Source organism: Tursiops truncatus, chromosome 2, assembly GCF_011762595.2.
Source record: "Tursiops truncatus isolate mTurTru1 chromosome 2, mTurTru1.mat.Y, whole genome shotgun sequence".
Taxonomy (NCBI): domain Eukaryota; kingdom Metazoa; phylum Chordata; class Mammalia; order Artiodactyla; family Delphinidae; genus Tursiops; species Tursiops truncatus.
The window spans coordinates 49,463,218-49,490,242 of NC_047035.1; the positions used below are offsets into that span (position 1 = coordinate 49,463,218).

Genomic DNA, 27,025 nt, shown 5'->3' on the forward strand with positions numbered 1-27,025 from the left:
GGAAAGGGTAAAAAGAAATCAGACGTAGCTTAAATCCATTTTTCTGAACAATATTGATGATCGCTACTAATCTTACTTAGGATGGAAAATTGACCTGTAAATAGTGGATCCTAACAAACCTTTCAATGCTGGGGGGAAGAAAAATCGAAGTATGTTTTAGAAGCTATTTAAGATAACCCAAAGAGTTTCTCTTTTGTCAATGAAGAGGATCATTTATTAGAATAATAAGATTGTGTTTTAATTTGTTCTCAGAATAATTGAAGCCATGGTAGTGAGAGAGAGAGTTATGTTAAGGATAATTCAGTGTCCTTATATTTAGGCTTTATAAGTTAAATGTTAGGACTGTCAGAGAAGTAATATGTGGATTTATCATGAATATGAAAGGATCGCATGCATCTCAAACTCATAGTCAAACCAAGCACGTCTGCACACAAGTTCTTCTTCCTACAAACTTATGGCATCATGAGTTGACCAGAAAGGACATGTGTATTTCGAGCCTTATGGTATTCATGCTTTCCTAAAGGACGGGACATTTCTAAGGGTAGGTGGAGGTACTAGCAGAGGTGGTGTGAGCCATCCCATTTTGTACTCCATGGGCCCAATCATTCCTCCTCCCTCTGAGAAATTACCACTTTTCAGATTAGGCATACATTTCCTCCTAAAGGACCTTCAACCAGACACATCCTTTATTTTATTTTATTTTTTTATTGAAGTATAATTGATTTACAATGCTGTGTTAATTTCTGCTGTACAACAAAGTGATCGTTATACATATATATGCATTCCTTTGTATATTCTTTTCCATTATGATTTATCAGAGGATACTGAATCTAGTTCCCTGTGCTATACAGTAGGACCTTGTTATTTATCAAACCAGACACATCTTTTAAATTACAATGATGTCATTGTGAGAGGGCACACAGATCAGAGTTAACGGATGCCATGTGGCCAGATTTCAGGTGCTGCTGGGTATCTGCAACAGAAGTGAAGTGACAACACGGTCAGAGGAAGGGTTGAGAGATGACGGTCTTCATCCAAGGCAGCAATAGCTCCCAATATCAAGTATTACAGAAAATTGAGTGAAATATTTCTAGTAGTCAACTATAAGATCCTTGAGGGTTTTGTGGGTATCTGTTTAAATTCAGAGATTCAGTTGAAAGACAAACAAAGTCATCTGAAAAAATACTAACCCCACAGCATGGGGTCTTAGTAAACAAAGATTAATTATATACAAGGAGTATTTATCCTTGGGGAAAAAAATGTTCATTTTAAAATAAAAAGCGTAAAGTATCTCCAGTAAAATATACAAACCTTAAATTTACAGCTCGATGAATTTTTATATATATACAAACTTTTACACTTATATATATGTTTCTACCACCCAGATCAAGATGTAGAACATATCCCTACACATAACACTTTCACCATTTTCCTGACTTCCATTATCATGGATTAGTTCTGCCTTTTCTTAAACTTTACATAAATACAATAGATATATTTTTGTGTCTCACTTCTTTTGATCAACATAATGTTTTAAAACTCATTTATGCTTCGCATATATCATTATCTTGAATGTGTTCATTGCTAAGCAGTATTCTATTGTATGAATATACAGAATTTATTTATCCATGTTACTATTGATAGACATCTGGGCAGTTTCCAGCTTGGGGCTATTATAAATAAAGCTGCTATGAACATTTTATCTAAGTCTTTTGTGGACATATGCTGTCATGTAGGGTAGCTGTATATTTAACTTGCCTAGAAAGTGTCAGTTTTCTCAAGTGGTTTTGCCATTTTAACTCTCATTAGCCTCTGTGAGGCTCTCCATCCGCACCAGCACTCAGTGTTGTCAGTCTAGTGGGTGGGTAGTGGTCTCTCTGTGTGTGCCCTTTTTTCTAAAGAAGCTTTTTAAAGAAGCTGTGCTAATATCTGCCTCAATGTTATAGGAGGGTCCTGAGGTCAGAATAAAAATTCAGATATTGTGATTAACACTTCCCAGCCTCCCAATGACCCCATGACTTTGAAAAATGTAGCTTTTCCAAGATAAGTAAAATTTCAAGTGAGCTGAGATTTCAGGGTATATATAAACTGATGGTCATAACAGGTTCAAGTGGAAAGGAACACTGGTATCCAAAACACACGTCAGTTTAGGCTTGAACAAATAGCCACTTGCTCTGAAGAGACCAAAAATCTGTTTCCGGTCCCTGTTTTAAAAAAGCTGAAATTCAATAGCTGACTCCAGCCTCATGGGGAAGCTTCGCCCTTGGTGATTAGCCGCAGGGCTATTGAGACAGCTCAATCTCCCAGAATTTCTAGTTTATGAGGAGGTCAGGTGCCTCAGATACTTCACATGTGTATGGAAAGGGCTGAATAGCCAATTACGGTTCCTTAACCTTGAAATGTGTCCGCAGATTTCACTGGGCCAAATTCTTTGTGGTCATTCTCCTTTTCTTTGGAAGCTAGTCCAATGTCAAAGGGAGAACAGAGGATGCATATTCTAAATACATTTACAATATATAAGATGAAGCAATCTGGCCATTGCCCAAGGGAGTGAGCCTCCAGCTTCTAACTGACTGCCTTCTCAGGTGTGTTAGGTTTCTATTACCACAACCCTTCATGACTTAAAACAATGCCGATTTTTTAATCTTATAGTTCTGTAGGTTAAAAGTCCAACACACAGGGCTGAGTCCCTTGTGGATACTCTGGGGAGAATCAGTTTCCTTGCCTTTTTCATTTTCTAGAGGCCACCTGTGTCTGTTGGCTCATGGCCAGCTTCAGAGCCTGCAATGTGGCTTCTCCCTGATCCTTCTTCTCTCGTCACATCTCTCTCTCATTGACTGTAGCCCAGAAGGTCCTCTACTTTTAAGGACTGATGTGATTAGAATGGGCTCATCAGGATAATCCAGGATGATCTCCCCAAACCAAGGTCCATAACCTTAATCACATCTACAGAGGTTTTTTTGCCATGTGAGGTAAGATGACACAGGTTCCAAGGATTAGGGCATGAACATTTGGGGAAGGGGCATTATTCTGCATACTACAGCAAGAAATAGAATCAACACCCAGGGATTGAACCTGGTCACCCTGATTCTGATGGCTGAGCCCTGCTCTCAGTGACACTACTAAGGCACAGGTGCTCCCTTGGAGTGAACATTCATTAATGCTGCGTAATGGTGTAGATTCCACAAGTGTGACTTTTATTCCTCCCAAGGTGTCACAAAAGCTGAAGAATAGATGGTATGACACCTCTTGTATTTGTTTCCCAGTAAAGTTTAAAGGAAACTTGTGACTTTAATCTCAGTTGCAGGATTGCTTAGCTGTGAGCTATTCTTTGATGTTATGAAAAATATTTTTAAAAGAGTTAGAGACCACTGTATCTTGCCATGCAACTCATAACTTAATACTGGAAAAAAAGACACTGAAATTATTGAATATTCAGAACATAAGAAGAGTCTGCCAGAGCCATCCTGATGTAAGCACTTAAGTGCAAAAAAGCCTCTTCTTTCTTTTATGATCTGGCCACCATTGTGATTTACCTTTGAAAGTATATTAGAGTTGGGAAGGATTCTATTCTGGGTCTAGGAGGTACAGGATAGGGAGAAGGGAAAAAAGTATTGCTGGTTTTCCAAGTTCCATCTAAGAACAATATTTCTAGTAGGAACAATATTATAAAGAGTATGTGGGTTTCCTACCTCACCCAAATAATCATATTTTTGACTGTAATATATTTTCACAAATTATTTCTCCTCATTAATATCTAGATAAATTATAAATTCAGTTTCAGTTTCCAGTTTGATCCAAGGATTATTTAGAACGGTATTTTTTAACTTCTGAGAGATACATTAAGTGAAGCATTTGGGGTACTGTAGTGGGAAAGGAGAGTCCAAGTTATTAGTTAATTTTGACTCAGTAATGGACAAATGTAGGTTTACATGTGATGAAGATGGGAAAGTAGCAGCTTGCAAATGGAAAAACATAGCAAAACATCCAAAGTAATTGGTGAGTGCGATTAAGATATTGAAAGAAATCTGATAAAGCCACACATTTTTTAAAAAGGAAAAATGGATTATAACAAAGAGAAATATAAACAATATTGATGGAATACAGTCAACTATATCAATTAATACCATAAGTGTAAATAGCCCAAATTTCCCTATGGTAATAAAAAAAAGTCAGATTGAGTTAAAAACAAAAGTAGTTTTAAAATGAAAGATGAGCAAAATTTTACACGAGAGACAGGAGGGTATATATATAGTAGTATCATATGAAATTGAATTCAAGGCCAAAAGAACTAAGTGAAACATAGAAGGATAAGATCTAGTGTTAAAAGGTATAAAGAAGATATAACAAAGAAGAAAGCCACAGATACAGAAAGGAAAAACTCCTAAAAATAAAGGAGAACATGATCCTTGTGGGAAATTTGATATCTATTTGTTTTAGAAAATTATGTCAAGTAGACAGATAATGAACAAAAATATAAAGTATCTTAATAACCCAATTAATAAGTTCAAGTATGTTTACAAATATGTTACAAAGGTTTATATTATGCATATCATCTTTATATTATACATATCCTGTCCTGTAAGAAGAGAGGATATTCATCTCTTATGCCTGTTACATGTTTACCAGAAGCTATCATGTACTTGTATCTGTCCGCAAAATAATGATTATAAATTCGAAAGAGTAGAGATTTTGTGAACCAGACATTCTGACCATAATCTACTAAAACTAGCAACCTACGACTTCACTTCCTCTCCAACAGGCAACCTGAATTTTCCAGATCTCTTGGGGACCCTAAGGTAAGCAAACACGTGTTGTGAGGCCAGCCTTGTCTAGTCATCAGCAGTGGGAAGAAACTAGCTTCTGTAATTAAACACTTAGGTAGCACCCCATGGACGAGGACCTCTTCTAAGGGCTTCACAAATAATACCAGTGAGAACTTATACCTTAACTAGGAAAAGATCGATAAGAAGCTTTTGAAAAAAACCCACCCACGCACGCTGGTAATTTTAAAATGCAAATTTTAAAAATGAGGTTCCATTCTTTGCCTATCAGATTACAAAGATAGATACAAATTATAATATTTAGAGTGAGATATACAGACAATAATATTTGCCTATATATTACCTTCAGCAGGAGTGTAAATTAGAAGATTACCTAGAGGGACCTTTTGATAACATGATTTTTAAAACCTTCTAACTATGAAAGTTTGCTGATCAAGCAATTTCACTTTTGGAAATAATCAAGAATGTGTCCAAATACTTCCTACACGAATTTCATTTTGGCTCTTTGCAACAAAATGGAAACAAACTAAATATCCTAAAATAGGAGATTATTTAACTAAATTATGATGCACCTGCACAGTGGGTTACCCTACAGTTTATCGGTGAATAGCACAGATTCTGGCCACAGACTTCCTAGGTTTGAATCTCTGCTCTGCTTCTTAACAACTGTATGACTTTGGACCACTTAACCTCCCTTGCCTTCAATCTCTCACCTATAAAAAATATGAATAATAATAGTAACCACCTTTGCTGGGTTATTTTGTGAAAAAGATGAGTTAATATGTGTAAAGCTTTGTGAGAAGTGTCTGCCATGTAGTAAATGTTATCAAAGTGTTATATAGCTATTATATAGTCAGATAGATAGTCAGTGTACTTAGTCAGGTGGAAAAATATTTATAGCATATTAAACGAAAAGATCATATTTCAAGACATCAATAAGTATATGACTTGATCCCAATTTTGTTGATATACACTATATGGAGACATATGTAATTGACTATAAGTGTATACAAAATTTCAAAAGATAAACATCAAGGGTTCATTATCAAGGCTATTAGTAGTATGTCTCTGGTGAGATTGAGGGTTTTCTTTTTTCCTTCTAAGTCTCTTTATTCTCTGATTTTTCTGAAATGAGCATATTCTGCCTTTGAAATAAGGTGGGAAAAGTTTTTTCTTAAAACAAATAAAAAGTCTTGCTCTTGCCAATTCTCCTCACTGGAAATTTGAAGGGGTGAGTAAGAAGTCATTCCTGTTTTGAGCACTTAAAACTTGAGTCTCTGAAAAAGCACAAAGCGTTTCTATATGAAAAATAGTTCAGTGCTTTTTTACCTTTTCATGTATATTTCTAAGATCATGTTTTAAACTATTTAGTGAAAAGTGCTTATTTTAGAACTGAGAGTTTCTATCTGAGGTATTTAAATACTATTAAGAACTGAAAATTTATAGATCTTAAATCTGTTTTGCTTGTCTTAAAACAATTCCCTGGTAGTAGCAGACAAAGCAGAATGCTGTAATACCACCTGGAAGAACATGATGGACCAGTGTGGACGTGAAGGCAGCCAGGGGGATCCACAGAGAAAATAGCTTTCTGGAAAATCACTCAGAGCCTGCTGGTTGGGGCCCTAGAATTCTCCTAGGAGAAAAGGCAACACACACACAAAGGAGATCTATCCTGTACTCCATCTCCAGGATGTAAAATCCAATATTTGCACGAAGGCTTAGCCCAAGGAAGGCATATTTCTGATTCTTGGCTGTAAATACTTAGTAACTGCCTAACAACACACATGTGGTGGCTTAGAATATCCACAGAAAGGCGAGCTCTGCCTTGGGAAGAGTGGTGTTGACCTTACAGCCTGTGTGCCTGCTACTTTATTAAAGTTTCAAGCCTTCAATCACAACAGTTTCTGCATGAATTCTTTCACAGCTTGCAGCACTCTGAGCAAAAGCCATAGAGACATTGAAAATCAATTTCCACCAAGAAACTATGAACGCTGGGGTAAGGCAACAGTTATTTTGCTTTGCGATGAGGTAAAAAGTGGCTCCTCTATTTCATTGCTGAAAAAACCTTCAGTGTTGATTTGCATCTCCATTTTGAGTGTTTTCTGTCTAAGACAGAGAAAGATCTGAAGTTTAGTGGATAAAGGCTGTGCAGAGAACCTCTGGAATCAAACTCTGGCCAGAACTGGCTATGTCTTACTAGGAAAGCAGATACTTCTCATTTTCCCTGAGAAGTGGAGAAGCTACATTTCTGTTGTTAGTTGTTAGAATATTCCAGCTTTCTTCTGCTTTATTAGAGAGCCTATGGGAGAGAACTTTTAAAGGGGACATTATTAAGCTCAGAATGGTGGAAGTTTCAATGCAATGATGGTTCCTTGAGGCAAGAGATTATGTCTACTGTCTTTATTATTGTTTTCCTGGCATGAATCACTGTGCCTGGTCCATGGTAAAAATGGAAGGTTGATTAAATTAATAAATCATGAAGGGAAAGTTATAATTGCTATCTGTATTAATCAGTTTTGCTGCAGTAACAAACAACCCCCAAAATCTCAGTGGCTTATAAACCAAAGGTTTATTTCTTGCTCATATTATATCATAGGAAGTAGTCTGAAGTTCCATTATACATGTCTTCTTTCTAAGGGCCACAGCCACCATGTGGGATATGCCCTGTGGCATGCTGACCTGACTTATACCAGCCCACAGCTCAAAAGAGTTGATGGTGCACATCTCTCCCCAACTCTGTTCAGTGATGCCATGTTGGTGGCCTAAAATTAACTATGTATTTACAACATGGGAATTGGCAAACACTGCAAATCAAAATTTGTTTGTTTCTTGGTTTTGTTTTTTTAGGGCCAGTTTATCAATACATCCCTGGATCTGTGTGACAAAGAGCAAAAGAGCTGGTAGAAAATCACAAGGCCTCTTTAAGCTAAAGCAAACCACATGGCCAAGGGTGACAATGGGGCAAGAATACATGCTCCATCTACAGGAGGTCCTCCAAGTCCTGTGGCAAAGATGGGGAGGGAACAAACAATTGTAAATACTACAATATACCCAACTGTCTAGATAATTGTAATTGACCAAACCCCACATTGGGACATGTGGTATGACAAAGTGTTTTAATGATTTATGTATGTGTATTTTAACATAATTCTTATTGTAAAAACAATACTATTTATTAAATGCTTATAATATGCCATGTGTTGTATAGAACTTTATATAGTACATAATCCTCATCACAGTACTATGATACAGGTACCGTGATTATCCACGTGTTGCAGATGAGGAAACTGAAGCCTAGAAAATTGTTTTTTTAGATAGGGTCCGCTGGACACAGATTCAGAGAGTTGAATAGGGATGGTTAGCTGCTCAGTGGTCTCCATAGATCCACCTCCAAGGAAGTGAGAAGGCCAGGATTGAGCAGAGGGAGGAGTTGACCTGCAGGAGCCTCAGCCAATCCTGCAGGGAGTTCTGGAGCTGGGATGACCCTTCAGGATTATTCTCAAAACAAGGTAAGGGGGTCCCAGCTGATCCCTATCCATGGGACATCCCTGAAAGGAGGCATAGCCTTGAGCAACCCAGTTTGCTATGGCCAAGAGCAATTCCTAGCATAATTTATCAACAGCAGATAGTCCCAGCTGGAGGAAGGGTGCAGCAGCCTGGAAAGGGAACCTGGGCAGAGCACCAGAGAATGCACTGTGGTTAGGTGATATGTCCAGGGCCACACAGCTAGTAAAAGGCTAGGATTGAAACCCACATCCACCTGCAAAGGAGGCAAGAGTATACAATGGAGAAAAGACAGTCTCTTCAATACATGGTGCTGGGAAAACTAGACAGATACATGTAAAAGGATGAAATTAGAACATTATCTAACACCATATACAAAAATAAACTCAAAATGGATTAAAGACCTAAATGTAAGGCCAGATACTATAAAATTCATAGAGGAAAACATAGACAGACACTTTAAGGGAGACTAGGGTCATCCCAGGGATGCAGTCTTGAGCTATTAGAAAGTATGTTAGTGTTTGTTCAAGTCTTTGTAGGCCAAAATTGAGTCCTATAAAGTAAACAAGAGGACTCAGAGGAGCCTGGCTAGATAGAGTTTGGTCAAGGAGAGACTCTTTGTCGCAACCAATTAGCAATAAGCAGCAGTTTAGTGGACCAGTGCCCTACCCTTAAGACCACTGTGATACAAGCCTCATCCAAAGCTAAGGGCCTCCCCATACACCACTGACGAGATAGCTCATACACACACAGTCACATACTCTCACACACTCTATACTCACATTCACACTCACATATACACTCACATTTACATACAATCACACGTAGGCTTTCGCACACACATATGCATACACACTCACATACACAGCCTCGCACACACATGTTCTCACACTCACATGCACTCACACACACACACTTGCCCCTGGACTGTGTGTTTCAGTTCCCAGGCCCAGCTACTCAGTTTGAAGATTGCAGCCCCAGCCCTGCTGTTAAGTAAGAGACAGGGTGGCAGCTCCAAGCAGGCCAGCCTCTGAGGCCTCCCACCCATCTAACTACCGTGAGCTGGGGCTGGGATAGATCCAGGATCTCCCACCAACAGACCAGAGGAAAGAGCCCTTCGTGGGGGAGGAAAGGTACAGGCAGGAACTGAAGTTCTAAGTGGAAGGAGAATCAGGCCCCTTGGGTAGCTCAGCTTGGAGGTTCCCCAGGTTCTACTCACTTTTCTCTTCCTTGATCTCATTCCACACTCAGCCCAGTCCCTGCCCGAGATCTCAGGTCAGTAGGTGATAAAGCCAGCATTGGACCCCAAACTAAAGCTTCTGGCCCTCTCCCATGTGACCCCTCTCTTTGACAGGGGTCCTTTTTAAAGTCACTAAAAATGCTTTAGGAAGGAAAAAAGTTGACCATTTCATAGGGTGGCTAGTCTTGCTGTGGTTTACATGTAAGCTGACTGTTAAGCATAATCAAATTCCCTAATAATCATAATCCCCTCCTCAACTCACATTCTTTCGTTTTACATACTCTCACCATGGGTTGTTTCTGTTTCTTCCTCTGTGGGTGGGGCAAGAACTCTCTTCTCAGGAGGCTGGAGCAAAGGGCACAGCTTTGGAATCAGACTAGGGTTTGTGTTCTGGCTCTTCCTTGAACCAGTGAGTGGTAAAGCCTTATCTCAGGAGTATCCACACCTTTGAACCTCTGCAAAATGGCAGGGAGGTGATTGGGGTTAAATAGGACACCTGATAAAAGCACCCATCAGAGTTCGTGGCTCATAAGAAATGACCAATATGTTGACACCATTTGAATTTCTTGTTTTTACTTTTTAATTATATAATGTCAGTAATGTAGTGAGAATCAAAAATCAGTATTTCTTCAATAAAAATTGTTATTCTCCCGGTGGGCGGGGGTGGGCGGCGGGGGGCGGGTCCTTCTGAATCGCATTGCATCGATCCTCACTTTTCTCCTGTGTTTTGTGGTGACCTTGGTATCTGGCAAAGAGGGGGCGTGGGCCACAGTCCCAAGCGGGGTGCACTATGTCAGAGCTGCCCAGGGCGGCAGCAAGGTCGTTTGGGGGCCATCAAGGTGCCTTTACACATTTGCCGCCTCACCTATTTTGTACCAAATCTTGGTTGACCCTTTTTGACCCATCTCGTGCTTATAACTTCAGATCCCAGACAGCAAGGAAGCTTCCTTTCATTTGTTCCAATTTGTCTCCATCCAGTATTTGTAGTAAATTGAGGGGGGGAAATGACAGAAGAATAATGTTCACGGCACGGAAAGGAAAGAAGACGTGACTTTCTGTCTGGGAAAGCTTGGTATCTAGGAGGATGCACTGAATCCGTTACCGGTTTCCTGAACCTAAATAATAGTGATTCTGAAACATCCTCCACAGGGGCTCCCAGACTGAGCTCTGACCTCTTATAACATACACTCCTTTGCGAGGCTAGGGGAGCCAGCCAGGGTAGAAGCTGGAGGGGAAAAAGCCCGGGAGAAGGAAGGGAGGAGGTGGAGTTCTTTGTTTCTCTCCTTCAAGCTCCAAACAACTTGCCATCTTTCTGGGCGATCTTGGTTATTCCGAGCATTCTCTGAGCTCTGGACTGGAAATTTGTCAGTGCTTCTTTGGCTACATCATTGTCCCACTCCCATTCACTTTCTGATCATGACATCTTTTCAAAAGTAAATTGGAAAACAAATATCCAAGAAATCAGGATGTCATTGCTTAGGCATTATAAACAGCTTCTGATGGCTACAGGTACAGCCAAAGATGCCAAAATGAAAACACATACTACATATTTTCATCTTCAGTGTTCTGGTGTAAATTTACAGGGCTGCTCTGTGGTCCTGAATACAGAACATCTGTTAGCATAGAGCAGGAATGTAAATGCTTCTGGGAAACAAAATCAATCAAAAATAATGTTCTTCTACATCAGATGTGGCTTATAAATGTAATCAAAAGACTGTCCTATAAAAGCAACGCACATATAAATCCTTACAAGAAGAGCATTGTCTAGTGATAGATAGTTTCCAGGATTTTTCATTGTCTCCTGCTCTGTTTCCACAAGGTGGCAAATCTTAAGGGAAAGGTTTCTAGATCTTTATCTTATAATGCAGTTGTTTATCAAATACCAGAACAATCATTAGCCAGGTAGAAGGCCTGCACATAGACACAAAGGGAGGAAATCCACAAATAAATTGAGTTTTGCAGTTTATGTACTGCTTTACTGTATAAAATCCAGGGAATGGTTGAGGCCAGCACTCTTTTTCTACTATAGTATAATCTTCTTCTAAGTATATAGCAGCACCTGGTCAACAATGCTTATTGGGTGTCAGGTCTGACTTCCATTATATACACACACATTTAGTTGCAAGGCTGGACTGTAAGAAATCAGGTAGCTCCAGTTCTGTGCAGCTGAATGAATTTGACGTCTCTCCTCAAACCTCCAAATGTGGTTACTAAGGCATGGGTTACAATAAAAGGGGGAAGAAAACTGTGGTAGCCCAGCCAACTCTGACTCATTTAGAAGAAGAGAGAATATGAGTTCTAAAGTCACAAGAACAAACTTTTTCCTTTAGAATATGATTCTCCTTCTACTGCTCACTCTTCCAAATAAGACTCTCTTTACCTTTTTCATCCCCTGGGCTCCTGAAAAAGTTCTTGAGACAACTTTTAACCCAAGTTATAGTGCAGCTGGGACCCAGTAATAAATCATTGAGTAGCCCTTTCAGCAACTCACTGTAGGATCACTTTTTACTTTTTCTTTCTGGGCTGCATCGGTTTAGACTCCCAGGGTTTGAGTACCTCGATCAAAGTACAAGTGATGAAGGGTATCCTCCTGTGCCAGGAACCTGCCCTGTGAATCCCACCCCAGTCAGTTCACAGGTGTTTGTGGGCAGGAAGGAAGAGGTGAGTAAGAGTTAATAACAGCCGACATTTATTAGCATGCACCGTGTGCCAGCAGGGTTCTGGACTTTAGATACAGTATCTCATGCCGTGCCCACAGCACCCAAGAATCGTAGTGTTCTTCTCATTTATGGATGAGGTCAAACTATGTGTAAGATATGAACAGCTGGTAACTGACAGCATTTAAGAATTTGGAATAGTTCCCCTAACCACTATCCTTTATTAGCAGGAGCCTTCAGGCTGATGAATGCCTTAAGCCTTCACAGTAACCCAACTACAAAATATTATTATTCCCACTTTTTCCATTGGAGTAACTCAGGCAGAGGTCACTTTCTCAAGGTCACGTTTAGAAAGGGACAGAGCCAGAATCTGAACCCTTCCAAAGTCTGTGCTCTTACTGCCTCCCCACAGTGCTTGCACCAGGCCTGTGGCATGCACACTTTTAAAGAGATTCAGTGCCTGACTGCATATGTAATAATGCAAATATAAGTGAAAAACATCCATAGGACCAAGAGATATAATTTTAAGATTCTGCCCTTTAGCTGAAAGGACAGAATGGATGAGGCACTGTGTTGGCAAGGAGGAGAAAGGGCTTCAGTGTTCAGAGAAAGTGTTGTGGGGAAAGGCAGCATGTCTCTGTAATTTATAGGAGGGATGGAAGGACTTGCCCAGTCTGCCAGGAGCAGGAATTTTGTACCAAGTACAGTGGTAATGGCTGCAAGTAACGGTAAACTCCAGTACAGGGATTAAACTCGGAGGTAATTTTCCCCCCACCATAACAAGAAGTTTGGTGGTAGGAGACTTCAAGTGCCGGTTCAGATGCTCAAAGATGCCATTGGAACCCAAGCAACTTTCTCCTTTCACCGTCCTCCCTTACCACGTTGGCCTTCTCTTCTTGAGAGTCACAAGGCATCTGCCATAAAGTCAGCAGCCAAAGGGAAAAGGTTGCACCAGCCACAATGGTCCCATGTTAGCAGAAAAGCAGAATCTTTCTCAGACCCCTCCAGCCCCCATCCAACTTCCACTTAGGTCTCGTCAATCAGCAACAGAGATTGGGAGCCCGTGTGGAGGATGTTTCAGAACCACTATTATTTAGGCTCAGGAAACTGGTAATGAATTCAGTGCATCCTCCCAGAGACCAAGTGCCACCCGCCAGCAGCAAGTACTTACCTGGACACCTGGGCCCCCCCAGCAGAACTGCATCCGCATGTGGACGGGGTGGTGTGGAAAGTCAGAAGAGAGTGCACCTTGCTTTAGGAGGCTAGTGTGGAGAGGAGCTGGGGCAACAGGGCTATACTTGAGAGAAGGACGAAGACGCTGATGAGGAAAAGCATCATCCTGCCCTCTGTATCTGTCGTTACATTTAAGTGACCCCCGAGCATGGCACAGGCTCTCACCCTTTCTTCCCTCATCGTGTTCTTAACTGTCTTCATTCTTTCCGCCCTAATCCCAGATCAGTAGCACATGGAGCTAAATAATATTGATAAGTATCAGATCATCTGACTCACTGTTTTTTTTTAATTAAATAAATTATTGCTGAATTAAGTAATTAATGAGATGAGGAACTTCCAGGCAGATATCAGCTGGGGAGGGCCTTTGACTGCGATGGCCAGAAGTTTTCACCTTGTCAGAGGAGACAGTCCTCAGGGGCCTCTGGAAGGAGTCGGGATGCCGTTATTACCAGCATCCTCAAGTACAGATGTTGGCTCAGTGGCCCAGCTCAGACAAGAGGAATCTGAGGAGGGCGAGGTCTCCTGGGTCTTGGATGAAAACCACCCTGTGCGGCCTTGTGGCTGCCTCCTATGATGAGAGCTCCATGGTTTCCTTCTTCATCTCTGCAGAGCCAGCTTTCCCAGGCGCTGAACGGGCTGTCGGACAGGGCCAAGGAAGCCAAGGAGTTCCTGGTGCAGCTGCGCAACATGGTCCAGCAGATCCAGGTATTGGCAGCACTGGAGGCGGAAAGCACGCCCCGCGGGTTAAGATGTAACTGTGGGGCGGGAAGGGAGGGGTTGTCTGTCTCTTTTATTTTCTGTTTTGTGGGAAATTTCCTATGTATTTTTTTCCTGATCTTTCTCTTCTAATACATACGAACACACATACAGGCCAACTTCAAATATACCCCTTCTCAAGGTGGTTACGTTTCCCCAACAGGCCAAAGACACAACCCCGTTTTCCAACTGGTTCCCATCTTCCACACTGAGCTCCTAATTCTCTGCTGCTGTGCAAAGAAAGATACCTATTTCTTTGTGAATGCAGTCATTATTGTTAAGTTTTTTTAATTCTATAGGTTCCCAAAGCACCTTGCAATCATTATATCTTATCTAACGGTAGCAAACAGGTCACATTTTCTTTTTTCCGTCCTTCTTTCCTTCCTTCCTATCCCATAATAATGCTTCTCCTCTACTTAGATACTTAAATGTTTTTCAACCGTGATCCCCTGGCAACTAGAATTTGCACAGTGACCAACGGATCAGCTGACATTTGAGAGCTTGTGAGCTCTCTACTATAGCTGAAGGGGAGAAGCCAGAAATTGCATGAGATGCTAGAATAATGACCTTCTTCACTGTTTACTGTTCTTATGTTTTGAGGTTTGCCTCACAGAAATAACCTTAGCTCTGGCCTCCAATAGATTGGCGTTCTGAGTTAATATTTAACCTGTGTCAAGGCAGAAATGGCTTTTTAAATGTAAGCCTGGCTTCCAGAGCATCTCACACTGATTTCTTTGCCTTTAGCTGGCGTGCAGGCCCATGTTAAAACTTTTGATTCCCTAACAACCTAACAGTTGTACACTTCCTCCTGTTTTCCAGAGTAGTAGAGTTGGTCCTTTCTTTGCTTTTGCTGGCATAAAGTGTGCAGCCCCAGGCTTGCCTCTGCACCTCACCTCTTCATCAGAGCAAAGCTTTCTTTCTGCTTTAAATCAGAGCCTGTATAAAGACAGCTCCCCACTCCCTACCAATACTACCCTGCTTGGGACACAGAGAGCTCTTCAATGATGTTATCCAGGAGAGTTCTGTGAGAGCTCAAAAGCAGTTGCTACGAAAACCAAAACCTAACATTTGTAGAAGCCATTGCTGAAGCAATTACAAATGCACACCTTATACAGGCGTGTATAAGACCTTGCATTTGAGACAGTGGCTTAATACCTGTCCATAGATCCTTATATTAAGAGACACAGTTCTTGATGACTTTGGGAATAAATTAAAATTTGATAGGCTAAGCTGTTCCTTCCTTTCCAGCCCCCCAAATTTTACTCCGTTTACTCAGTTGACTGCTATTTTTTCAATACTGTTACCGTATATGTGACGAGTATTCAGCTTTCATTTGCTGTAAATTACAATTGTTTTCCAGATTATGGTTTGAGAATCAAAATTACATATGTAACTATTGAAAGGGTTACCTTTAATTTAGGGAGAGAATTGCTTAAAAGAAATGTCTGTAGCATGTGCAGATTTAAATCACGTAAAAAATTTTAGATCCAACGTTCAATTTAAACGTCATGGGAAAGCTATGATCCATTTCGAACATGCTTACTGTTCCCCACAAGCTGGTTGGTTCACATCTGATTTTTACAGCAGGCTGATGCCTGTTACGTATACCAGTTATTCTTCACTGCCTACATGCACTCATGACTTGCTTTTTTAATGAGAGGAGCAAGTGCTTTTGCCCATGATTATTCTGTTGTCATTGGATTATTGTTCAATATCGAAGACGATTGCCATCCGCTTTCTTCTTTGTCCCCCTGGATTCGATGATTCTTTCTCCCTCATGCCTCAACAATACCCCATTCCCCCAGCAACCAGCCTTTCTGAATGCCACCTTCCACCATGCACAGCTGGGCCCGTGCCAGCCCTCAAAAGGATTCATGTTCAACTCTACAAACTAAAACTTTATTTTACTTGATATAAGTCAAACTGTGGAGATGATTTCCTTCTGATAAGAATAAATGTATGAAGTAACATTTATTCCTTTGAATCTAAATTTAACGTGAAACACTACCACTGTGGAACAAAATTTATTCTGTTATTTATAAAAAGCAAATGTGCACTGTGGACGGGGCTCCTCTTCCTTCCCTTCAGCAGGGATTTCCACCCCACAAGTGGACAGGGGTTCTGCTGTCTCTGGCAGCCCCAGGTGCCCAGGTGCCTCGCGGCTGACAGCTGTGCTCTGTCACGCAGGAGAACAGTGTGGAGTTCGAGGCCTGCCTGGTAGCTCAGTGTGACGCCCTCATTGACGCCCTCAACAGGAGGAAAGCCCAGCTGCTCGCCCGTGTCAACAAGGAGCACGAGCACAAGCTAAAGGTGAGCGCTGCGCACCGGGGGAAGCAGAAGGCCCGCAAGCCCGGCTCCCAGGCTGGGACAGGCAGATGTACGCCCGCCCGCGCCTTGGATGGCCAGTAGCCCGGCCGGGGAGAAGCAGGCACGTCCCTTCATTCACCACTCACTCCCTCCTTGACATCACCGATACTCACTGAGTGATTTCTCTGGACCAGGAATTGCTCTGGGTACAGACATAATAAATAAATAAAAATCCCTGCCCTCCTGGGGCTTATGTTCTACCAGAAGGGATAAACGGGAAGCAAGATAAGTAAGTAAAATATGCAGTATGTTAGTAAAAAGTGCTAAGAAAAAATAAGGAAAAAGGGATGGGGAATACAAAGGATGGGGGTTGAAATTTTAGACAGAGTGGCCAGAAAAACCATGCAGAGGCAAATGTATTTTTGAATTGGGAAATGGAATCTGTACTTTCCAGAAAACAAACAAGATTTGTCTTAACCTCTGAAGCAAACTATGCAACTGAACAGCTGTACAGACTTTGGTCATCACACAGTAGAAGCAATTGGTTGCAAGTCTGGGGCCCTATCGGCAGGAGGACTGATCTTCCTGGAGACATCTGATATCCCATCTATTGCCCCCTTGGAGCAGGGCAACAACACGTGAGAGCAGGCTGGATAGACATAGACGGGCAGCGGCCAGCCGAAGGAAGCAAGAAGTAGACCATTCGGAGAGGGCCACATACGTGGCCAATAGCCTCAGGGTGGCTACCAGTGGGTAGTGGGTGGGCAGTGTGCCATGTTGGCCTGGCATTGGGGTGGAGGGAGAAGTGAGGTCTGACCATTGGTTCTCTGTTGGGGTCAGGCAGTCAGCATCAGGGAGCTTCAGTATTGGGCAAGAGTGAGTAGACACAGCCTCGGGGGAGCTGGGGACTGGTGAGCAGCCCAGGAAGTGGCAGATATCCCCAGCAGGCTTGGAACAGGCTTTAGTCCCTGAAGAACAAAAGGAGATCCCATTTCTAAAAGAGTGGGATTCCAGTAGGAGAGCCAAGGGAGAGTTTCAAAATGAAGAACTAAGACAACAGAGCTTACAAGATTTGGGGCCAAAGCTTGGTGGCAGGGAAGCTTCAGACAGGGCCAGTGCCCAGTTCATGGTTACTAGAAACAAGGCAAGAAACTAGTTGCTAACTGGGGCACGAGACCTCAGCAAGACCTGCAGCAAGACGGCAGTGCTGAGCCCTGAGCAGCGGAGTCACCGTCCTTAATCTGTGCCCAGCACACAGCAGCACCCAGGGCCCAGGGGACTCTGCTGTGAGCATGGGGAGCTGGGCAGCATGAAAAGAGAAACATTTCCCCAGGGAAGCTTAACAGATCTCTCCAAAGTTGAAGGAAACCCCAACTCTATCTTCTTCCTTAAGGTTCCCTCCTCTGCTACCCACCTGCTGCTCCTCAAAACGCATTTAGATCCACATACCCACTTCTTCCTTCCCCAAAGCCAGGGCAGTGATGTGGCCGGAATATAAACCTTTCTCCCCTGCCTTTGTGACTTACCCACCTGTCACTCTGAAGGTGCCTGTGACATGGAGGCTGAGCTGCGACAACAGGGTCCAAGCCAGAAAGGGCCTGTGAGGGCTGTGCCCTACAATAAAATTGGCCAGCCTGACCTCACCAGTGCTGTGTCAGGGCCATGTCCCTTTGAGTGTTCCCGATGTGACACAGAAGAGCAATTGCATCAAGGAGAGGCACAGCAGATTCTTTGTTAAAGAAAATTGCATGTCTCGAAGTTGGAATCTGAACCAGGAGTTAGGAAAGAAGAGTGCCCAGGGACTGAATGTTCAGAGAGCCCCAGTCTGTTGGCTTGGACAGCAAACCAAGGCTGGGGGTCTTACCGCTTCTTCCAGAGAGGCTGTTGCTGTTTTGGGGTGGTGGGCCTAACTGGAAGACCCTCTCAGTTTCATCTTAGAATGAATACAAGCCCCTGAGGGGCACCACACCAACCCCAGCCCTGTGGAGCCTTCGCACTGAACTGCAGGTGATCAAGAGAGCCCTGGGTTTTCCTCGAGAGACACCCACAGTGACCCGGGTCATGCATGACTCACAAAGTGCTGACTCAGGGCGAGTTTTACTTAGACGACTTTCTCTAGCTCATCAGTTTCCAGGCTCCTGTCCCTTAGTGTCTGTGATCAAGTTTTTTGCTTTTGACTTTTGTAAAGGGCCACTGGACTGTGTGTGTGTTTCATGGTAACATATGTAGTCATTGCTAAACTGTGCGGGAGACAAGTGTGGGTGTATTAAAGATGCTGTTTTTTTACCCAGAAAGTTCTCTGAAGGTTGTACCATGTGGATGCTAATCTTATACATTTAGCCGCAACAACCTGGGAAATGGGTTTAAATCCATAAGCATCTTCATCCAAGGTAAGTTAGGCCTAAGTGAAAAATTCTTCTGGAGTCACCTTTTTTTTTTTTTTCTTGTGGTACGCGGGCCTCTCACTGTTGTGGCCTCTCCCGTTGCGGAGCACAGTCTCCGGACACGCAGGCTCAGCGGCCACGGCTCACGGGCCCATTCGCTCCGCGGCATGTGGGATCTTCCCAAACCGGGGCACGAACCCATGTCCCCTGCATCAGCAGGCAGACTCTGAACCACTGCGCCACCAGGGAAGCCCTGGAGTCACCATTTTTTATCTGAATTAAAATCTAGAAGTGCTGTGAAATGTGATTCTGTAGTTACCCAGGAGCAACGCAGAATGAGCATCCTTGTGACCAAGCCCTGGCTTTCATAACAGCAATAGCTGACGTTCGGGGATACCTTCTTTGAGGCAGCACTATACAAACTGTGTTACAGGAATCAGCTCCTCTATTCCTCACAACAATTCTGCAAGGTCATTATTACTATTATCCACATTCTAGAGATGAGGAAACCATGGCACCATGACATTAAGAACTGGTCCAAGGATCCAGAATTCCAGTCCTGGCAACCTGGCTTCAGAACCCAGAATGTGGACCGTGGCCCCCTACGGCCTCTGGCTGTTAGTACAATGCAGAGAGAAGGCATACGGGGATTGACCTAATCCGTTCACCAGTCAGCCAGCACCTACCTAATGCACACCTGCTAGGAGCAGAGTGCTGGGCACAGGGGCAGGGGGAGGGGGACACAAAGGTGACTCGGGATTCTGGGGCTTACAGTCCTGTGGATGAGCTCAGTCACACCCACAGATGACTCCAGCACAGGTGGAAAGTGAGTTTCCAGGAGAAGGTGGCCATGTCGTTAGAGTTGTGAGGAGGGCAAAGTTACTTCCAGCTAAAAGGGTCACAGAGTGCCTCATGGAAAAGCTGGCACTGGAGGAGCCCAAAGTCTGGGAGGCGTGTGTTGATGGCGACTTGCATTCTTGCCTGCAGGGATGGGCCAAGCTGTGCGAGAAGAAGAGGGTGATCAGCACAGTGCACCCTGGTCTTGGTGAATCCAGTTAGTCATGAGGACCGATGGGTGCTTTCTGCTTCCATCTCCTGCTCTAACGCTACTAAAAGCATTATCACCATAGCCCTTCCTTTTATCACCCTTTGGAAACCCAGAACTTTTATTGTTATGGTGGAACTTAAAATGTCATTTGAACCACATAGAGTAATAGAGTATCTAAAATAAAACCACAGCTGTCTTCGGGCAATGAGCTGGACAGCTGGGATTTTCCCTCTAATAGTGGACCAGCCGTTTTAATACGTAGCCATAAAATTTTAACTTTTTCCTTAACGGACGTCTCTTTTGTGAAACGTTGCGGACACTTTCCTGGCATCTTTAAACAGAAACTGGGAACAGTTTGTGTTAAGTCATAGGGTGACGATAGTGGCATCTCCGGGTTTTCTATATGGGAGAGATGTAAGGGCAGCAATCTGGACAGATAGGGGATCAAGGATTGAGAAAACATCATTTATCCATATCAAAAAATGCAGAGCCCCCTGTCTCCCTCTCCTTAGTGCTGCCTCTGCAGGACGGGACTGTGTGGAAATCAGTTATAGGCTGTGCTGTGGGGACGGGTGGGGATGGCACAGGAATAGCCGGAATGCATCTCGAGGACCCCACGTCCAGCGTCAGTTCATCGGTGCTGGTGATCTGACTGGCCAAGCACACTGATGCACTCAGGGACCACTGAGCAGAGGCAGCTGCCTGCCCTCATTACACCCGGGGTGGAGTTCCCTGCCCCAGATCCCAAAGGGCTACTGAAACGAGAGACAGGTGGCTGGCTGTGGCCCACGGCAGCAAAGCTGTTCTGTCTTCTGTCTCGAGTGATTTGTTTCTCTGCTGTTTTCAGCTGATTGTATGTCGCTGCTTCTGAAAACAGCCAGCAAGGTCGACACCGCGACTGTTGATGTCAGCCTCCGAATGTCTCCCTCCCTCTGTTTTTCTCCTCCTGCCTCTTCCCTTTCTTGTCACTTCTGTTGCTCCTCAGATTTGTGAGAAAAGACTGGCCTTTTATAGACATCGCTTGCCAAGCACAGTACTTCTTTCTGTCTTTGTTGGCTAGCCCATCACTCACGGTCTGGCAGGGGTAATCTTATGGTCTTCCGCTTCCCTTTGGCAGAGTTCTCTTGGGGGCCTGCTTTTTGCTGACAAAGAGGAGAGTTGTATGTGTGTGTTTTTCTGGGAACTTTCTCTTCTTGAGCCATGCAAAAGACTAGGGGAGCTGGAAAGCAAGTGTGCATAAAGGCAGTCTTTATAATCTACTCATGCCCCTCTCTGAAAGCACTGATTGCTTGAGCAGATTGAACAGTTCTGGTTCTGAGGCAAGATGGAGCTGAGGGATGAGAAGCCCAGATTCTGGGTCATAGAGAACGGGGCGTGAGGACAGACTTTATCACTTACTAGGTCTCTAACCATGGACAAGCCTACAGCTCCATTTCTTTCACGTGTGCGTAAAATAAGGCTAGACATAGTCGACACCTCACAGGGCATTGTAAAGCACTTAGCACAGTACTCAAGATATTAGCTTTATGGTTGCTGTCATTGGAAGACTGGAAATATGGTCTCACTCAGCACACTGAAGAAGTGCTCCTAGGGACTCATTTTCCATAATACCAGAGTTCATATTGTAAAATTAGCCTATGTGCTGGTGTGATTGTCTCTGAACCTAGGAAATTCTTTAGCGGCTTGAGTATAATTGATCATCACATAAAATAGTGCACCAAATTTGGTGAGCTATTTTTAAAAGCTGAAAAAAAGGCTTTGAGGCATATGCAGATGTGACCATATTTTAGGAACACTGTCTGAAATATAAATTATAGTTAATGCTGTCCTGTGGTTTGAAAACACACTGGGAGCCAAATGTCTGTTTTCAGGGTGTGGTAAACTAATCAAATGTCAGAAAGCTACTGGAGGGAAAAAGTGCTTTTGAGCTTTCAAAAACTATTACTAACTCACATTTGGTGCTACTTGGGCAATATTCCCACTATCAGCAGAGTCAGCTGCGTCCCCAGTTTTCTTGTACGAACTGTGTATTTTGTCAGTATCCTTCCCAGGTCTTCCTTAGCTGAGTAAGGCTTTAAAATATCTTCATTGCCTGTGATCCTCAGAGGGAATTTGTGACAACACTTAAAATGTGCCATTAATGAGATCTATGCTTTTTTTCAGGAACTTTACAAATGTCATTTTTCTTTTGGTAAGCCCAAAGAAATATCTGAGAATTATTTTCATGTATGTAACATTCAGAATTTGAAATAATTCCACAATCATCTTAAATGTGTTCTCTCCCCAATATTTTAGAATGAATTCATGTGTTGAATAGTACACAACTATGATGATAGGTGATAAGTGACAGGTGTCTTCTTGGTTTCTTGGTTCCCTTGCAACTCTAGAGCCTCTGAAAGAAAAAAAAATAATTATAACTATTCAAATATATTCTGAGAAAATCTAATCTTTAATTTCCATGTGTGGTTGGTAAATTAACATACCAATGACATTACTCAGTGAGAATGCTGAGGGAGAATCATAAAGCTTACTGTTTTCCAGAGCTTTCACGTTTACAGAGGGCTTCCATGTCCCCACTGTAGTTATCTGTGGAATGCTTGATTTTGAATCCAAGTGTACCATTGGGTTTTGTTAGATTCATTATCACGATTGGCACTGTTATCTTTGTTATTATTTACCATGTATTGCCTGTATGTCCCCATCATGCTAGCAAAAACATTAGTTATAGGGCCATATCATTAAGAGTAGAAATTTACACTAGGTATATTACTGGCTTACTTAAGCCATTTTGCCAATGCTTCATAACAGGCAAGTAATCCTTTGATTCAGGTTGAGAGAGAAAGAGAGAGAGAGAGAATGGAAGAAAAGGAAGAAGGTAGTCAGGAAGGAAGGAGGGAAGGAAAGACGACCAAGCTCACAAAGAATTTAAAAATAATTAGATAGGATTTGACTGTTACAGTCATTTCTAGAAAGTAAAGCAAAAACTAGAAAGAAAAAGTCAATAACCCACTCAATTCCCATAAAACTACTGGCAAGGAGTTCCATTAGTTCATTACAGTGAAGACATTTGGAAAAACTAGGCACACTGGAACACTTGAAACCTTTGCCCTCAGCAGAAGTCTTTTGGGGGTCAACTTTTATAATTTAACCACAGTTATTATTGATTACAAGCCTATCACTAATGGGGAATTCATTCGGCAAATTCTGTGGTCCTCTGCTTCCCACCGTGTAGGAGCAAAAGTCACAGAGGGTGTGTAAGGAATAGAGTGCCCAAGGTGCCTGTGGAATCGTCAGGATGCCACCACACACAGTTGGAACTCACCAAGGTTAGAGGACATACCTTTAAACACCCTCAACCCACTCTGGCAATGCCAATGAAGCATAGTCACAGAACTTGTTTAATGCCCTTTGCCTAAACCCATATATGAGTGACACTCTTAGCTCCAGAAGACACTTAAAGCACACTTTGAAGATGATGAAATAATCCACCGTATCTCACATCTTACAAAACACCATACTGGATGCATCACTTTCATTGCGGAACAGCATAAATTGTAAATGTTCTCCTGTGTGGGTGGGACCACACCAGGATGCTTCTCTCTCTCCAAATACCTTGTATTTCTTCCTTCATTAACTTCTCTGTACAAGGATACAGTATTCTATACACTAAGAGCATGCTTTGGATATTCCACTCAATGTTTATTGGTGAGGTTATTGGCGTTCACACTTCTGAGATAGAACGTTCACAGTTTTACTGTTAAAATCTCAAGCCTTCCTCAAAACAGGTATGTGTTTTATTTATTTAATAGGCCTAAATGATCCTTTTATTTTATTTATTTATTTTTGCGGTACGCGGGCCTCTCACTGTTGTGGCCTCTCCCGTTGCGGAGCACAGGCTCCGGACGCACAGGCTCAGCGGCCACGGCTCACGGGCCCAGCCGCTCCACAGCATGTGGGATCTTCCTGGACCGGGGCACGAACCCGTGTCCCCTGCATCAGTAGGCGGACTCTCAACCACTGCACCACCAGGGCAGCCCAATGATCCTTTTATTGATTAGAAACTCAAAACCTCAGACTTGTCTTTGAAATAATTAGTTGCCAATGTGGTTAAATTAATAACACTAGTACAGAGGATGGTATCTAGAGAATGGGGGAAATAGCTGCCGTATTTCCATAAACCATGTGGGAGAATGGTGGCATGTGAGACATTAAAAATGTTCTTCCTTAATTTAAATGCCTCTAAGTTTCAATGAATGTAATAATATAGGAGATAATATTCTACTCTAGGAGAAGATCAAGAGAATTATTTATTTTACTAGATGAATCTAATGGTCAAAGTACTTCACCTGTAACTCACCAATGAGTTAATTCCAAGTATCAGTTGGGCATCTTGCTTCAGGACATTATGGGACACATAGAAAAAACTATCCCCACTGACCAAAGGGACCTGTGAAGAATAGATTCTTCAAGACTGTATCTTGAAAGTACTTGTATCTTAGAAAAAAAAAAAAGAATTGCATTATACTTAGAGGAAATTGTTTTAAATGGTGATGGAAATGTATAGATTCTATTTAAGAAAGAATATCTTGAAATATGAGAGAGAGAATGTTAGTATTTACTTAGACTAAAAATTCATTAGTCTTATCCCTCCAGACCCCATGATGAGAGAAAATACTATGAGAAAAAGTATTTATTAAAAAGAAGATTTAAAGAACAATTTTTAAAGAGCCACATGTAAGAGGGAGAGGTGAATGGAGGTGGAGGAAAGGTGTCAAGGTCAATATTGGATAAAATAATGAAATTCCCCTTAATTAACCTCAGTTCTTGCTGCTCTTTGTATCACCTGAGCTGAGTGGCGAGAGATTGGCCTGTTCAAGATGTGGCGGGAAAATGTAGTTGTGGATAGGCAGAATGGAATTTCACATTTGTACTGTATAAGGTCTCGTGGGTTACTCTCTGACACTAAAAAAGTCTAAGCATTCAAAGGGGCACAGCAGTCTGTTCTCAAATTCTCCTTTTCCGAAAAGGTACAGTGTCATATCCTGACCCAAGAAATGACCTTTATAAATTTGCCACTCAACAAAATAAAGCTCTTCAAGTGATCAGTAGGATTTGCCATCCAGAAGAGATGGTGACTGCTTATAAAATTGTGGAAGCCTTCTCTGAAACTGTGGACCACGGATTAATTGTCCCCTGAGAGCTGGTTTAGGCTTTAATGCACATGAAAACGGGAAGATTGTTTCCAAGTTCCTATTTGTGTCACTCCCGCAACTTGTACATTTCCTTCTTAAGAAAAGAAAATCCGGACTTCCCTGGTGGCACAGTCATTAAGAATCCGGCTGCCAATGCAGGGGACACAGGTTCAATCCCTGGTCTGGGAAGATCCCACATGCCACGGAGCAACTAAGCCCGTGTGCCCCAACTGCTGAGCCTGTGCTCTAGAACCTGTGAGCCACAACTACTGAGCCCACATGCCACAACTACTGAAGCCCACGGGCCTAGAGCCTGTGCTCCGCAGCAAGAGAAACCACCACAAGGAGAAGCCCCCGCACTGCAACAAAGCGTAGCCCCCGCTCGCCGCAACTAGAGATAGCCTGCATGCAGCAACGGAGACCCAACGCAGTCAAAAAAAATTTTAAATAAAAAATAAATAAATAAAAGAAACTACTTAAATCCAGCCAGCTGCAAACATGGTGCCAAGGGTTTCTCCAGAGCATCAGAGCCACTGCGCAGAAATGTGGAACTCAAAGAAAAAGTGATATGGCCTGGCTTCCTAAGAATTGTTTTTCATAAAAAAATATAATGTAGAAATAAATAATAATAATGTGGTAGAAATAACACAGAGTAAAGAAGGTAGCAAGTAAGAAAGCTGATAAAGACACTCAGAGAGGGACTTCCCTGGCGGTCCCGTGTTTAAGACTTCGCCTTCCAGTGCAGGGGGTAGGGGTTTGATCCCTGATCCGGGAGCTAAGATCCCAAATGCCTTGTGGCCAAAAAACCCAAAACATAAAACAGAAGCAATATTGTAACAAATTCAATAAAGACTTTTAAAAATGGTCCACGTCAAAAAGATCTTTATAAAAAAAAAGGGGGGGCTTCCCTGGTGGCACAGTGGTTGAGAGTCCGCCTGCCGATGCAAGGGACGCGGGTTCGTGCCCCGGTCTGGGAAGATTCCACATGCCGCGGAGCAGCTGAGCCCGTGAGTCATGGCCGCTGAGCCTGCGCGTCCAGAGCCTGTGCTCCGCAATGGGAGAGGCCACAACAGTGAGAGTCCCGCGTACCACAAAAAAAAAAAAAAAAAAAAGACACTCAGAGAAAAAAATATTTATACTCTTAAAAGATTTAATTATCTGGCTGATTTCCATAAGATGGGAAATCTTGCTAGATTAATTAATTGAGAAACTAAAAGTTAATTATGAGGGACTTCCATGGTGACGCAGTGGTTAAAAATCCGCCTCTCAACGCAGGAGACATGGGTTCGAGCCCTGGTCTGGGAAGATCCCACATGCCGCAGAGCAGCTAAGCTCGTGCGCCACAACTACTGAGCCTGCGCTCTAGAGCCCGTGAGCCACAGCTACTGAGCCCACGTGCCACAACTACTGAAGCCCGTGCACCTAGAGCCTGTGCTCCACAAGAGAAGCCACTGCAAGGAGAAGCCCACGCACTGCAACGAAGAGTAGCCCCCACTCGCCACACCTAGAGAAAGCCCGTGCTCATCAACGAAGACCCAACGCAGCCAAAAATAAATAAATAAATATATAAATAAATAAAATTTTTTCAATCTTATAAAAAAAATGTTACTTATGAAACACCCAAAAATGCTGCTTCTGGGAACCCCACTGTTTAATTTTTAACAGTGATTTTTATCACAGGCTACTGTGATCATTGCGAAACGGTTCATTAAAATGCTTTAAAAATGGACCAGCATCCATTGTGGCAACAGTGGGAGTTGAGAGCCAAGAATTTAGGGATGTTGAGTCCTTCCAAGAAGCTTGAACCATGGACTACAGGAGCCAATGGCAAACAGCCTTGAAACTCACAGACTCTTGGCAGTGCAACAGTGAAGCTTCTTAAGAGTAGTCAGAGCCCCCAACCCTCCCACAGCTCCCGTT

General features: G+C 42.7%; 1 protein-coding gene across 5 annotated transcripts in view; it reads left to right on the plus strand.

Annotated features, from left to right (window-relative positions):
- The window catches only part of TRIM9 (tripartite motif containing 9), a 112,125-nt gene that overhangs the window by 48,265 nt on the left and 36,835 nt on the right, over nt 1-27,025 (plus strand). For all 5 annotated transcript variants that reach the window (XM_073800476.1, XM_073800474.1, XM_019924296.2 and 2 more), the window contains exons 2-3: nt 14,028-14,123; nt 16,362-16,484. In XM_073800476.1, coding sequence (XP_073656577.1) covers nt 14,028-14,123; nt 16,362-16,484 — 219 coding nt within the window. The remainder of the gene's footprint in view (nt 1-14,027; nt 14,124-16,361; nt 16,485-27,025) is intronic.